The sequence below is a fragment of the Gopherus flavomarginatus genome, chromosome 2 (assembly GCF_025201925.1).
Source record: "Gopherus flavomarginatus isolate rGopFla2 chromosome 2, rGopFla2.mat.asm, whole genome shotgun sequence".
NCBI classification, from domain to species: Eukaryota; Metazoa; Chordata; order Testudines; family Testudinidae; genus Gopherus; species Gopherus flavomarginatus.
This window is the reverse complement of record NC_066618.1, coordinates 118,090,676-118,106,924: the sequence shown is the minus strand read 5'-3', so window position 1 is coordinate 118,106,924 and position 16,249 is coordinate 118,090,676. Positions and strand designations below refer to the sequence as shown.

The following is a 16,249-nucleotide window of genomic DNA, read 5'->3' as shown; positions in this document are numbered from 1 at the left end:
AACAGTTTGTTACTTGAATTGAAGCTACTAAACAGTTCAGTTTAAACGCAGCACTGGACTGGTTTAGATTAAAAAAACAAAACAGAAGGTAGGATTTTAAGTCAATTCAAGTAGAAGGTAACTTAGAAATGGTTACCAGCAAATAAAAGTGAAAACATGTATCTACATCTAAAACTTTATCTAGCAAGTTTCAGTTCAAGATTTTATTTAAGATGGCCTTTTTCATCTCCAGTCTTCCAGCAGGATGGTGACTGATCCGCTCCTCAATCAGGATCTCTTCCAAAGGCCCAAAGGTGCTGGGGCCTTTATCTTAGGTCAAAGAGATAAAGGGGCAGAAAACCTTAAGTTTATAGTTCAGTGAACCTGTGAAGTGGAGTCTCCTGAAGGTTAACCCTCAAAGTAAAGTTTATCCAATGAGGAAGGCAACATGGAGTCTGGTGGTGAACAAGGCTCCATGCTCTCTTTCTTCCCACACTTGTGTTTATGCAATTGCAAATTGTTCTGTTTCCTGCCATCTTCTCCCACAGCTGTCTTGAGGACCCTATTTACTATATGCAATTGAGGTAAACACAGTCCTTTGTTTAGGACAGATCTGTTCAACAACTTTTGCTAAGGCAGGGCTGTCTGCTTTTGAACATGTGCTACCACCACAGAGGTAGAGAAGGGGGCGGGATTCATAACTGCATATAATTTTTACTACATACAGTTTCTTACAATGTTGACTAGCAAGTTAGTTTTCAAAATAATTCACAAGGCATATTTTGCACAATATTTTGCAATACTATGTAGGGTGTGGTGCTTTCAAATCACAGACAGAGAGGGAAGATCAAAATGATTAGAGCTCTGCTCTTGATGAAGCAGTCAAATTGATTGCCTTGATGTTGGAGGAGCCTGATGGGTAAAGTCTGTTGATGCAGAAGCCTATGACTTTCTTAGTAGAAACTTACCCTGCTTTCAAAAAATCAGCTTGCCTAGGCTGGAAGCTAGGCTCTCAAATGGTATTGAGGCCTATTCTGCCTTCTTTTGGGGCTGGGGCATATACTCTTAGTAACCTTAATGTCACTCTCAATTCTTTTTATGGCGTGTAAAGCCTCAGTCTTCTTGCTGAAGAGGCAGCATGCATCAGAGGGCGGACCCTCAACAGCAGTTAGGGCTTCCCTTGGTATATGTTGTGTGTGGAGACAGAAAGACCTCTGCATGGTGAAAATTGCCATGGATCTGAAGACTATAGCTGCTGCATTGAGATCTGACTGCAGTGATGTCCTGGCTATTAGCTGGCCATCATTGACAATAGATGTAAACTCCTCCTCCATACACTGTTCAGTAAAGCCCAGCAAATAAAGTCATATTTCAATAATAGAGTTAGTTAGTGATTCTCATTTGGAGGTGAGATGCAGAATAAGTCTCCCTTCCAAAGGAATCAGTCCTGTTTGGTTCCTAGTCTTTTTGTAATTTGTAATGTCCCTGGTTCAACCTCTTGTTTTCTGTTCCCACCACTACAGTACCTGGAATAGGGTGATGAAAGAAATGGCATCTGGTAGCAACAGTCCACTTTCTTTGAAGTCTGTGCCGGAGAAGCTTGGCATGGTCCAAGCTTCATTGATGGGTAAAGCTACTCACCCAGTCCCAGTTGTGTGTAATATAATCAACAGTCTAAGATTTTCTTGGGCAATTTCTGCAGGAAAAATATTCCTCTGTTAAGGCTCATGTGGTGCCAGTAGGTGTACCCGGAGCCCTTATATTTGAAGGTTTCAGAGGTATGATTGGCTTTGCCAGTACTGAGGCCACTGTCTGAGTGGCCTGCATAGGAAAGTCTGGTGCTAACATACAGAGTAAGTCTCTAGCTCCCATCAATTGCTGGAGGAGTTGACGGTACCCAGTGGTTTCTGTGCTGGGGTCATTTGTTCCTGAAGTGTAGATAGTACAGTAGGTACCTGCTTCATCAGTACCTATGCCAATGAGCCAATATAGATGGCACTGGCAAGCAATGCTGTCGTACTCTTGAAGTTAGCTTGGTACCAAACAGCTTCTGAGATACCATTTCAGCTGAGGTACAATGGTGGAGTCTCCAACAGGTGCATGAGGAATCCTTTCTGGGTCTTGAACTACCCTTGAGCTCTGAAGAGCTGGATGTCTTGAAGCCCTTCATGACTGGCCCAAGGACAAAAGATCAGTACCTCTTCTCTCTCTATCAGAGGTTGAGGGCTTCAGTGAAGGAGCAGCTAAGTAGAAATAGCTGCCAGAGAACTTCTAGGAGGCAATGTACTTCACTTATCTGTCCAAGAAAGGCTTGGATTGGCGGTCAAGCATAAAGTCCCCTCCATGAGTAACCCCTCAGACAGGAGTCCCTTGATTTTGAAGTCTTCTTACAAAAAGATACAAAAACTGAACATTTGTCCACAACATGGTCATCATTAACAGGTAGGACTTCCTTACAAGACAGACCATTCTTAAAGCCCAGGGACTTATGCATGACTATTTGGTAGCAAGTATCACTCCAGGTAAAAAAAAGTCTAAAAGGAGAACAAAGGAAACCCTATAAAAGTCAAGGCTAACTACATACTAACTCACTATTTACACAAGAAAGGCTGCTGATATGCTCACCGTCTTGTGCTTTGAGGCATCACTGGAACTTGCAGCCATGTGTTGTGAGAACAAACAGAGAGAGGTGGACAGCTGTCCCAACATGTACTACTGACCAAAAACCCCAACCTTGGGTGCACTGGGTATACATGCACTTACAGTGAAATATATAGACATACAAGCAATTTAAGAAGAACCAGGATACTACACAAGGGTCTTTTAGATGTTCTTTAAAAAAAGAAAAAAAAAACAAACCACACACACCACACACCCGCCCCCCCCCACACTCAAACAGCTATTAAACTAGTCACATTTTGTTGCCAACAGATAATACATGATCTTCAGATTAATTAACCACAATTTTAAGAAACTGTCCACTTTTGCAAATGGATATACCTGCACAGCTGGTGTAAGAGGATATACACATTCAGCTTAATCCCATCATCAAATATAACCACACATTTGTGCAACAATTCCAACGATACCTTATCAAGCAGCATACAAACTCAAATATGGACAAGGTCTTCAATTGCTAGATCTTTTCTATAATTCTCCTGATTATTTCCATAGTGAAAATTGGTTTTCAAATGCCCCATTTCCTTTTAGGATCATAAGGTCATATGAGACTGAACACTTATAAAAAGTTACCTTGTGTGCCAACAATTTCCATGTGAAGATGTGCAAGTCCACTGGCAGTGGACAAAGCTAGCTTTATCATTCCTTCCACAGTAACGGTATATCTGTTTAGGTAATCAAAGAGTGATCCATGCTCATGATAATCTGACACCAACCAGAGCTGAGTCCATGTACCATTGTCTGCAAAATAAGATATTAGATGTAAATAAAGTTGCCCAGCAAACGAAATTGCTTTTTTTAAATGTACCAACTATAAAGTTTGGAGTTACATTTTATAATGAGCTCCATGTAATCAGGTCATTATGTTTTCTATTTTTATTCCAACAGTACCTGAAGTGTTAGAGTCCTCTGTACTAGACACTGAACAAACAGCACAGAAAACAGTCCCTAACCCAAACAGTTTATAATCTAAAAGACAGGACAGATATAGGCAAACAAAAAAAGTACACTATAATTTTTCCTCAGTTTTTTCCCTTTGTATAACATCCCCTCCCTACTTTGCCAACTTCCCCTGCGCCCAACTGCTAGTCAGAATTCAGTCCTTACTCATCCCAGTTGTCCTTCTTCCAGCTGTAAGCAACAGTCAGCCACATTTTGGGAGACAAATCTCCAAATTATCAAAAACAAGCAAAGACCTGCTTTCTTGGCCGCTTCCTCTGCCTGCAACGAGGGCACACGTGTAACAAGTCGGATTCTCATCTCAGGGGAGGCTCACATGGCCCAAGTCTGCCATTATATACCAATTAGTCTTCTCCTCCCCCACCTACTCCAGACAGTAGCACCAGTGCAAACAACAAGATTCTGGATTCTACTGACCATCCAAGTTGAGACTTCCATAAGAGGAGGAAAAACCCAGGAAAATAAGACAGCAAAATATGAGTGGAAGGGAGCTTAGGGGAAAAAAACAAAGGTCATTCTTACAATTAACGTTCCACATTCCTGGGACTTCTCTCCCCTATTCTAGAAGGGAGAAGGGTTTAGAGACAACGAAGGGACAACAAGTATTAGTATCAAAGGATTAAGAAATGGCTTCCCTTTTCTGAGAAGGCAGAAGCACATAGAAATTAGAACACAGAACTTGGACTCAAGCAACCTGCTTGTTTTTTTTAATCACTGCAACTTGCTTGCTGCATGACTGTGGGCTAAACAGTTCTACAAGATGGAGATAATGCACACTCACTTTTCTCAGACCTAGAGATGACCTGCACTAGGTACGTGCAAATTTGCCACAGATTTAGATCAGTGGACACCAAATACCAGGAACCTCAAAGATTAAAAAATAAAAAAAAACAAAACCCAAAAACACAGAAGATACAGTATATGAAGGGAACTCAGTATGTGAAACTTGAATTTTCAGTCTTTCATTGGAATTTTTCCTCTTTTGACCCAGAAAGCAGAAACATGACAGTTGCAAAACTTTGTTTTTAAACCACACAAAAGCAATCCTGCCATCGAATAGGTTTCCTTAATGTATTTAAAACAAAAGTAAAAACCCCTCTTTGAATAGCAGCAAAGAAGAATCCTGTGGCACCTTATAGACTAACAGACGTTTTGGAGCATGAGCTTTCGTGGGTGAATACCCACTTCCTCAGATGCATGTAGTGGAAATTTCCAGGGGCAGGTATATATATGCTAGCAAGCAAGCTAGAGATAACGAGGTCAGTTCAATCAGGGAGGATGAGGCCCTGTTCTAGCAGTTGAGGTGTGAAAACCAAGAGAGGAGAAACTGGTTCTGTAGTTGGCAAGCCATTCACAGTCTTTGTTCAATCCTGAGCTGATGGTGTCAAATTTGCAGAGGAACTGAAGCTCAGCAGTTTCTCTTTGAAGTCTGGTCCTGAAGTTTTTTTGCTGCAGGATGGCCACCTTAAGGTCTGCTATAGTGTGGCCAGGGAGGTTGAAGTGCTCTCCTACAGGTTTTTGTGTATTGCCATTCCTAATGTCTGATTTGTGTCCATTTATCCTTTTCCGTAGAGACTGTCCAGTTTGGCCGATGTACATAGCAGAGGGGCATTGCTGGCATATGATGGCGTATATTACATTGGTGGACGTGCAGGTGAATGAACCAGTGATGGTGTGGCTGATCTGGTTAGGTCCTGTGATGGTGTCGCTGGTGTAGATATGTGGGCAGAGTTGGCATCGAGGTTTGTTGCATGGATTGGTTCCTGAGCTAGAGTTATTATGGTGCGGTGTGCAGTTACTGGTGAGAATATGTTTCAGGTTAGCAGGTTGTCTGTGGGCGAGGACTGGCCTGCCACCCAAGGCCTGTGAAAGTGTGGGATCATTGTCTAGGATGGGTTGCAGATCCTTGATCGTTGGAGGGGTTTTAGCTGGGAGCTGTATGTTATGGCCAGTGGAGTCCTGTTGGTTTCTTTCTTGGGTTTGTCTTGCAGTAGGAGGCTTCTGGGTACAAGTCTGGCTCTGTTGATCTGTTTCCTTATTTCCTCGTGCGGGTATTGTAGTTTTGAGAATGCTTGGTGGAGATTTTGTAGGTGTTGGTCTCTGTCTGAGGGGTTAGAGCAGATGCGGTTGTACCTCAGTGCTTGGTTGTAGACAATGGATCGTGTGATGTGTCCGGGATGGAAGCTGGAGGCATGAAGGTAGGCATAGCGGTCGGTAGGTTTTCGATATAGGGTGGTGTTAATCTGACCATCACTTATTTGCACCGTGGTGTCAAGAAAGTGGACCTCCCGTGTAGATTGGTCCAGGCTGAGGTTGATGGTGGGGTGGATATATTGTCGGGGAAGTCTCCTTCCCGAGATGATGGGGCATCCAGGATTTCCAGGTTTGTGGATCTTGGGTAGTAGATAGAATAACCCTGGTCGGCACTCTCACTGAAGGACTGTCTGGATATATGGACTCTCTACTCAGACCCTATGCCACCAGCACTCCCAGCTATCTCCGTGACACCACTGATTTCCTGAGGAAACTACAATGCATTGGTCACCTCCCAGAAAACACCATCCTAGCCACCATGGATGTAGAGGCTCTCTACACAAACATCCCACACACAGATGGAATACAAGCTGTCAGGAACACTATCCCTGATGATGCCACAGAACAACCTGCTGCTGAGCTCTGTACCTTTATACTTACACACAACTATTTCAAATTTGATGACAATATATATCTCCAGATCAGTGGCACTGCTATGGGCACCCGCATGGCCCCACAATATGCCAATATCTTTATGGCCGACCTGGAACAATGCTTCCTCAGCTCTCGTCCACTCACGCCCCTTCTCTACCTACGCTACATTGATGACATCTTCATCATCTGGACCCATGGGAAGGAGACTCTGGAAAAATTCCACCACGATTTCAACAGCTTCCACCCCACCATCAACCTCAGCCTGGACCAATCTACACGGGAGGTCCACTTTCTTGACACCACGGTGCAAATAAGTGATGGTCACATTAACACCACCCTATATCGAAAACCTACCGACCGCTATGCTTACCTTCATGCCTCCAGCTTCCATCCCGGACACATCACACGATCCATTGTCTACAGCCAAGCACTGAGGTACAACCGCATCTGCTCTAACCCCTCAGACAGAGACCAACACCTACAAAATCTCCACCAAGCATTCTCAAAACTACAATACCCGCACGAGGAAATAAGGAAACAGATCAACAGAGCCAGACTTGTACCCAGAAGCCTCCTACTGCAAGACAAACCCAAGAAAGAAACCAACAGGACTCCACTGGCCATCACATACAGCCCCCAGCTAAAACCCCTCCAACGCATCATCAAGGATCTACAACCCATCCTAGACAATGATCCCACACTTTCACAGGCCTTGGGTGGCAGGCCAGTCCTCGCCCACAGACAACCTGCTAACCTGAAACATATTCTCACCAGTAACTGCACACCGCACCATAATAACTCTAGCTCAGGAACCAATCCATGCAACAAACCTCGATGCCAACTCTGCCCACATATCTACACCAGCGACACCATCACAGGACCTAACCAGATCAGCCACACCATCACTGGTTCATTCACCTGCACGTCCACCAATGTAATATACGCCATCATATGCCAGCAATGCCCCTCTGCTATGTACATCGGCCAAACTGGACAGTCTCTACGGAAAAGGATAAATGGACACAAATCAGACATTAGGAATGGCAATACACAAAAACCTGTAGGAGAGCACTTCAACCTCCCTGGCCACACTATAGCAGACCTTAAGGTGGCCATCCTGCAGCAAAAAAACTTCAGGACCAGACTTCAAAGAGAAACTGCTGAGCTTCAGTTCCTCTGCAAATTTGACACCATCAGCTCAGGATTGAACAAAGACTGTGAATGGCTTGCCAACTACAGAACCAGTTTCTCCTCTCTTGGTTTTCACACCTCAACTGCTAGAACAGGGCCTCATCCTCCCTGATTGAACTGACCTCGTTATCTCTAGCTTGCTTGCTAGCATATATATACCTGCCCCTGGAAATTTCCACTACATGCATCTGAGGAAGTGGGTATTCATCCACGAAAGCTCATACTCCAAAACGTCTGTTAGTCTATAAGGTGCCACAGGATTCTTTGCTGCTTTTACAGATCCAGACTAACACGGCTACCCCTCCGATACTTGACCTCTTTGAATAGTGGGAGTTGTTCAGTCTACTTTATTCTTATTGTAAAACAAACCCCTTTCTCTCCTTTAAAAAACATAAAAAAAAAAAAAAAAAAACCTCCACCATTCCTCAACATATTCCTATTAATGGCAACCATACGCCGCACTACCTTTCAAGTATAAATTCTTCATGCTAAGGACTCTGTACATCACATATGTATAATATACCTGACCTTAATTCAAAAAGCATGGTAAGAGGGAAGGAAAGGCAAGGCAAGAAAAGGAAGGTCCTTATTCTTACAGACATGCTGATGAACAGGACTTTGCAAGGATTCAGTTTCCAAAGAACAAAACTGAAATCTCAAGGAAAGGTACCAAAAAGTCTACAAGATTCTTAGAATCCTCTGTGGATATTAAGGGAGGCCAGCGGTTTTTGGCTTTCTGGGAGATTTTAAAAGTAGAACATCTGCAAATAGAGAAAAAAGGAGAGCTGCATCTGTGTCAAAACCACCAATTTCTGCTAGTGGAAAACAGTGAAGTCAGATTGTGCTATATTCATGCCAGTACCAATGCCAACAAAGCTCTTGGTCTATGGTACCAGGGACAGCTGAGGTCCAGTCTTAACTGAAAGGTTACACAAATGTTTGGTGGAAAAGATATTAGAAATAAACAGACACCCTGACCCTTCAAAAGATGGCCAGGAAAGCTTCCACCAGTTCTCTAGTCCTTCACTAAAACCAGAAGACAATACTCATGAAATGTCTATTATCTCCAAGCCACAGGAAAAAATTGCTGTAGATAAAGATTGCAGAAAAGTTCACACACTGTTTTGAGGAATGCAGAGGTTCATCTGTATTTTCATTAAACAGGTTGGACTTGTTGAAGAGGAGATCCTGAATGGAATTTCAGACCTCTCTCGGGAAGCCCGATGGCTGGAGCCACGAGTTCCTGCACATGATCAGCTCTGTGGCCAAAGCTTGGGATGCAGTATTTGCAGCCTGGAGAGTGACATCTTTGCCACCAAAACTTCCCTCAGCCAAAAGAGACTGGAACTGGGTTCAATCTTCCATGGGGAGTTTGACTTTAAACTCTGCAAGCCTGGATAAGTGTAAAAATCACATTTACAGAACAGAGCTTGTTAATTGGCTATATGAAATTGAAGACCTGCTAAGAGGACTTTCCTGCCCAGGAGGTCCAATCTCTTTGACCCTTTATCCAACAGAGTGGATTTCTGAAAGTGATGTTGAGCTCTTTCTGCAGCTGCCTTTAATCAGTGAATTACGGAGAAAGTCGCAAAATAGAAAAAAGTCAGCACCCTTTCTTGGCACAAAGTAGCATCTTCCAGTCCACTTTGGGATGGGGCGCAAGATGCTGGCGAGTACCAGACCGTTCTTGCCAGTTGTTCTAGTATGGCCTCATTAATTGGAAGGGCCACCCTGGTCAGTCCCCATGTCTAAGGTAGCCAGGAGTGTGTATTAGGGATTCTGGATCTCTTCCAACAGGATCTGCAAGTCATTAGCAACCCTCTGATGTAGTCCCTAATATTGCCAGTGGTCATTCAGAGAAGGCAGCAGCAGGATGACTGCATCATTCGGAAGTGACAGTACCAGTTCTGTCTCTCTCTTCAAACACCAACAAAACTGGCTACTGAGATGGGGAGGAGTGGGATGACTCCTGCTATGGTCCTGGGTGCCTGCCATAAGGATTCCAGAAGCCCCAGTACAACCAGAAAGAGGGATCCATCAGTCATGGTGGTCCCCATAGGAATAGATAAAAGGAATGCCTTGGGAGTTTATAACCAGGGGTGGAGTGGGGTGGGGGATAAAAATGCCTCTGCAGGTTGCTGCACCATCTCAGAGATACTGTTAGGGCTATTTCTTCTGATGCAGAAGCTGGCTCCACTGGTAGCAGCGATATGGCCGGTATAGAGATGCTGCTGTTCAATGGATTGGGATGGGGCCTCTCCTGCGACAGACAACAGTTCTTTCCCTGGGGTAAGAATGTTTCATAGGAAGGCCAGGCCCAAAAGAAGTGGAGACAGTGGGTAGGGAAGGAAAATATCCTCCAGCATTGCATAAATAGTCTCTGTATGGCCGAGAGCCCGCTGAGTACCCATAGACATGCGGGAAGGGGCTGGTTTTGCACCCCGCAGCTGGCCTGTCTTTGTATTGAGAAGGCAGTACTGATAGTGCATCCAGACTAGTGGTTGTGGACAGGACTAGTGAGTGAGTCTCTCTCTCTCTCTCTCTCTCTCCCCCGCCCCAGTACTGTGGACACCAGTGAAACTGACAGATCCCTCTTTTGCGCCTTACCCTCCTGTCTGAGGGTCTTCGGTGCCAGTTCTGCAGGAATGGCTCAGGAACGCATTTCTTTTGGGCTGTCTGCTGCAGGGATCTGTCCTTATGTCCATGGCAGTACTTCTTACTGTCATGTGGAGCCCTGTGTACCGAGCCCTTGGGCTTTGGTGCTAGCAGCTTGGAGTACTTCAACATGGCATGTGCTTGGACAGGCACTATTGGTCCAGCTGAGAGTGATATATTGTCGGGGGAGGGGTTTCCCAGGTCTGGATCAGAATGGAGCCTCAGTCTCCTCCATTAGGCACTTCAGACAGAGCTCTCGGGTCTCTCGGATTCCGGGCAGAAAGGATTTGCAAATACTGCACTTTGCAGAGAGATGCCTCTCATCCAAACAAGAGAGACATCATTGCTATGGAAAACAAGAGCGGGAGATGCAGTTCTTAAAGTTCGGGAGCCTGGGCACAGTCCCAGGAATGACTCCGAGCCCCTGCCTAGGTGGGGTAGTCTATTCTATCTACAAACTAGAATCCCTAAGAAATATAACTATTTACAATAGTTTTACAATAACTTTTACAGAGTGCACAAAAGTGAATGAGGACCCAATTCCAACTCAGGTGGAACTGGAGAGATGTTGACCTGTACTACCCCTTATGCTCTCAGACGGAAGCACACGGGAAGATAATGCACATGCGTGGGTCAACAGACACTGCTTGGATGAATTTCCAGACTCAGACGCATGGCACATATGCATACCCACATGTTAAATACACATAGGGACCAGCATTCAAAGAGGAACCATTTCTTTTTGAGCATTATCCTTATGGCTGCTCCTTTCTAGGTGACTACCAAGCAGTTCCCTTTAAGGAGGTGGCGGCTTGGGAGTGGAGTCCAATATTAAAAAAAACATAGCCAAGCCAATGTAGCTTTACAAATCATAGTTCAGAGTTACTGCATAGCACTCAGATATGTACAGAAGACCAAGTTGTGGCTGTACATATTTCAACAGGAACATTTTTCAGAAAGTCTGTTGAAGTAGAAATAAACCTCGTAAAGCAAGTTCTTCTTTACCACCTTTATGAAGATTAGGAAAAAAAGATCAGAAGATGATTGGGCTGGTTAATATGGAACTCTGAACATAATTTTGGTAAAAATTTGTGGTGTGGTCATAACGTGACTATCTTTGAAAAATATTGTGAAAGGGGAGCATGTCATAAGGACATTTGCCAAGCCAACGTGATGGTTATATGAAATGCTGTTTTCATCAATAAACGGAGTGAACAAGCACAATCAGTTCAAAACAGTAATCTTGTAAAGTATTTAAGAACCAGACTGAAGTCCCAAACCAGAGTAGGATGTTTGAATGGAGGAAAGAAATTTGCAAGTCCCCTGAAGAACCTCATTGTCATTGGGTGAGCAAATACAGACTAAAACCTCTATTGGGGAACGGAAAACTGTGATGGCTGACAGGTGGACCCTAATGGAGATCAGTGACAGATCCAAGAATTTCAGTTCTAGGATGTAGTCTAGTATTTGTGACAGCAATGAGATTGTTGGTGGAATGTGTTTGAGGTCATACCAGCAGCCAAATCTTGTCCATTTTTGCACATAAGTCTCGTGTGTAGACTGTTTTCTGCTGCGTAATAGTATTTTTTACTTTCTTTGAATAGATTATTTTTCATCTAGTGGACCACCAACCAGCCATCTTTGAGGCAAAAAACTCAAATTGGGGTTAAGGATCCTCGACCTTCCTGGCAGAGAAGATGAGAAGCAGTCTGGAGAGTGATCAATAAGGAAGCACCTGTCTGGGCCTGGAGAGAACTATTAAAGGACAAAGCCAGAGTTATTCTTATCTTGAGAAGAACTCTGGATATTAGAGAGAAAGCATTAACCCTGATGACCATGGAAGGTGAAAATGCATCCCTCAAGGATTGGTGACCCAGCTAACCTCGAGCAGAACTGAACACTTTTCTTGTTTGTGGTAATGGTGAATGCATCTGAGGGGTGTGTCACTGCCAAAATATGTGGTGAAGCACAATGGAATCCATCTTCTACTTGTGCTCTTGAGAGAAGTGCTTGCTGACTGTATCCACAGTCACATTCTGAGGACAATCTGATTGCATATGCACCAATTCCAAAGCTTGACAGCTTTGGTGCAGAGAGTCCCTCCCTGTCAGCAGATATAGACTATGCACAACATGTTGTCCTTCATGACCTTCAGTTTTTACCACTGAACAGGGTAAACACAGAGACTGACGTATCTGACTGCCTTGAGTTCTAGACAGTTGATGTAGAGTTTTCTCTTGAGGTCCACCTGCCCTGGGCTGCGTGGTTGTCCAAATGTACTCCCCTAACAGGGATACATCCACCGTTATAACATTCTTCAGGGAAGGGTGGGCAAAAAAAAGACTCCTGCACAGATGTTTTGAGGGTATTTCCACCAACTGAGAAATTCTTTCACAAAATGTGAGTATGGAAAGCAGTGCGTTCAGACTATATGCACAGCAACTAAACGGTCCTGAAACACCTCTGAAGGCAAAATAGTCGCAGTCTTACGCAGTCTATACTGGAACTACCAGCTGCTATGTCCCAACAGCTGAAGCCAGTCCCTGACCCAAGTTTGAGGGCTGATCTGGATTGTGTTGACCATGTCAGATAGGGTCACAAATCAATGCACTGAGAGAGAGAGAGAGAGAGAGAGAGAGACTCTTGCTGCTATTGAACTGAGCTAGGTTCCTATGAATTCTAACCTTTGTAAAGGGGTCAAGGTGGATATTTCTGAATGGTCAACTGTAGGCCCAGTTTGAGGAAGGTCTATGGCCTTGCAAGTTGCCAGTGAAGTGCTGTACTGGGAACAACTTTTCAGACCCCTGGGGCAGATGAGAAGACAAAAAGAAGCACCCTGTACAGACCAACAATACATCATAACCCTTTTGTGAGATGGATGGATCGTTATATGGAAATATACGTTCTGAAGGTTGAGGGCTGAGAACCAACACCCTTACTCCAGTGATGGAATTATTGCTGCAAGTGTTACCATTTCGATTTTTTGTGCCTCCACGAAGGTCCTAAATAGCCTTAAATCTAGGGTGGGCCTCCAACCACCATTATTTTGGCACCAGGAAGTACCTGGAATAAAACTCCTTCCTTCTATACTGCCTGGGAACTGGTTCAATAGCACCCAAGTGTAGGAGAGAGTCTATTTCTGGTCTTAGAAGGTGCTTGTGAGAGGGGTCCCTGAAGAGGGACAGGGCAAGGTGGTTGGCAGGTGGAAGAGAGGTGAAGTGAAGTGGATGGAGTACCCCGTGGAGAGGATTTCAAAAAAAAATGCAGCTTGCCCATAATGATAAATTCCCAAGCTTGCCACAAGTGTTAAAGGCAGTTACTGAAGGGAGGAAAAACAGGTGAACCATTGCATTGGTATAAAAAGAGTATGGTAGCACAGGACCTTGATCAGTGTCTCAAAATTGGTGCTTACAGGTGGAAGGTTGTGAGGTCCAAAGTCCGGAAGTGAGTGGTTTTTTCCTTTGAAACCTAGGTTCCTTGCATATGGGTTCATATGATCCCTCGGAGCTTGAAAATAGGGCAGGGCAAGATCTCTGTGCGGTCTCGAACTTAAAAAACCTCTTTTGTGGGTAGGTTTATAGATCCCAGAGAATGCAAAGTGGCCCTAGAGTACTTTCACATGTGCAGAGATTCATCCATGCTGTCAGCAAAAAGTTTAGTGACATCAAAAAGCAGATATTCGACCACAGGGTGGGCCTTTTTTTGGAAATTCTGAGAGCTGAAGCCAGGAGGCCCTCTTTAGAGCTATAGCCATAGAAATGGAACAAGTAGCAGTACTGAGAGAACTGCAGAGATTCTGGTGAGCAGCTGGCCTTCTGCAATAAATTTGTCTAGAACTGATCTCTATGTTCTGCTGATAAAACACTCAAAGAAGTTCAGCCTGGTATAATCTGTGTGGTTGTACTTTGCCATCAATGCCTGGTAGTTGGCAATTCTAAATTGTAAAGCAGATGCCAAATAGGATTTTCTGCTCAACAGGTTGAAGTGCTTATGATCTTTATCACAGGGTGCAGATATAGTATGGTGCTGTATTCCATATTTGTTATCCGTCTTGACCACCAAGGAGTTAGAGGGACGAGAAAATAAAGATGTAGAGCCCTTAGAGGGGGACATAATATTTTTATCCACTGTCTTGCACACTGGCAAAATTGTGATCAGGGTGTGCCAGAGAACAAGGCCCTCCTGGACTCTACCAAGGTTAACAGGCAGGGGAATGTGAGCAGATGAAGCTGTATAAAGGATGTCAGGAAACTTATGCTGCATTTCTTTAATCTCCTCAAGAGATCTGCAACTCTTGCTAAACTCTGGCAGTTCCAGGACATCAGCAGCCACAGATGGTGGAGGTTGCGGAACTGCTTCATCCAGGCAGGAAGAAGACATGTTGACTGGTGGAGAGACCGCTTCATCAGCCTGAGCTTCTTGTTCCTCAAAAGGTTTCTTCCTGAAGTTCTGGTCTCCTAGATAGGGAGGGTGATGGAGACTGTCTATGTCTGAGATAGGTAGTGCTGGAGGCACTAGTTAATTGCTGATGATAGGTCACCCAAGGGTCCCAGTATGGCCAACTGGGTGGTGCACATGGCAGGGGTGCTGATACCAGCAAGATTGTGGACATCTCTCACAAGTGATTTCAATTTCCTCAGAGACTTCTGTCTTGGACAGATATTTGAAAGACCAAGTCAAGATCTTCAGAATGAGTTAGAAGAGAAGAATTCTTATGAAGTGGTGGAGCACCAGAAGAAACTTGAGCTAAAACTGTCTGTACTGGACAGGTGTCCTGGGATCTGGAGGATATTGGTACCAAAAGAAGACTGAAGCTGAGTAGCGGTGATTCGGGCACTTCGGACACGGCTAGGTCTTTGGGAAAAAAATAAAACTCCTGTGGTACTGAAAGTGTGCTTAGTATCATGTTCATGGCTTGAGCCGAAGTAATGGTAGCTGAGGGAGCTGATGGTACCATGAGTGTCTAATGCTCTGAGTGGAGTCCAGAGGGAGCCCATGCAATCTTCAGTACTGAGCGAGTAGCAGTAGAGCTCTTCGTGATGCCCCGTTCCCCTGATGGTACTGATGGCCTATTGGAGACTGACATTTTGAAGTTGTTAGGCTTAACAGTGCCCTGGGTACCTGAGGAACCATCGGCCTTGTGGGTACCAGGTCAGAGTCTGATGGGTGCTGAAGTGGCTGGAGTTATCAGCAACTGACTTCTTTGAGGCAGATTCCTACCCGGAGAACTTGGGGCATGGCCTACACAAGTCTTATGAGAGAAAAGTCTTGGGTTTTCCTCTTAGATGTCCTTGAGGAGTGTGGCTCGGAGACATTAGAGGTAGCAGACTTATTTCAAGATCAGCATACGGGGGGGTGCAGCAAACTCTTCATCATGAGGAACCAAAATTTGATCTCCCTGTTTTTTCTGGCTCTAGATTTTCATGCTAGACCAAAGGCACTTTTTGGAAACATGAAGTTCCCTGAAGCAAAAAAGATGCACCAGGAGTGTTCATCACATACCAGGATTGCCTCCTGATACGATAGGCAGAACTGGGCATGCCCTTCCAGTAACAAAGCTCTGAGGAGGGGAGAAACTATCTATGGGGTAACAATCCTTAAAACTATTCTTTTTTTTTTCTTTTTTTTAAATTAAATTAGTTTTAAACAACTACAGCTAGTACTACTACTAAAATAAACTACTATAAGAGCTATGAGGGCACAGCTGGAGGTAAACTCAGCATGGACAACTGCTAAGACTCAGTCTCAAGTGGAGGCAATTTAGAAGGAACTGAAGGCAAGTTCGCCAGCACAGCACTATACAGAAGTGCAGAGCATAAGTAACACTGCTACATGAAATCTCCACTCAGAGGTGCAAGCTTCTTTTGAAAAAAGAAAGGGTGGTTAATGGCTACATTTATTGACCTCGGACCTATTTTTCACAACACAAAAAATATTTGCAAGGTTATATATATATATATATATATATATATATATATATATATATATATATATATATATATATATATATTTCATCATCAGAGTAGTACATCACAAGAAGGTAGAATGATAAGAAGGTTAATCTATGTAATTAGTCATTTAGAGGTTCAGACCACCT

At 44.1% G+C, this 16,249-nt stretch overlaps 1 protein-coding gene across 1 annotated transcript in view; it reads right to left on the bottom strand.

Annotated features, from left to right (window-relative positions):
- TGFBR1 (transforming growth factor beta receptor 1) overlaps positions 1 to 16,249 on the bottom strand; it is an 86,381-nt gene that overhangs the window by 25,059 nt on the left and 45,073 nt on the right. Inside the window, exon 5 of the mRNA XM_050938233.1 lies at positions 3,232 to 3,399. Coding sequence (XP_050794190.1) covers positions 3,232 to 3,399 — 168 coding nt within the window. The remainder of the gene's footprint in view (positions 1 to 3,231; positions 3,400 to 16,249) is intronic.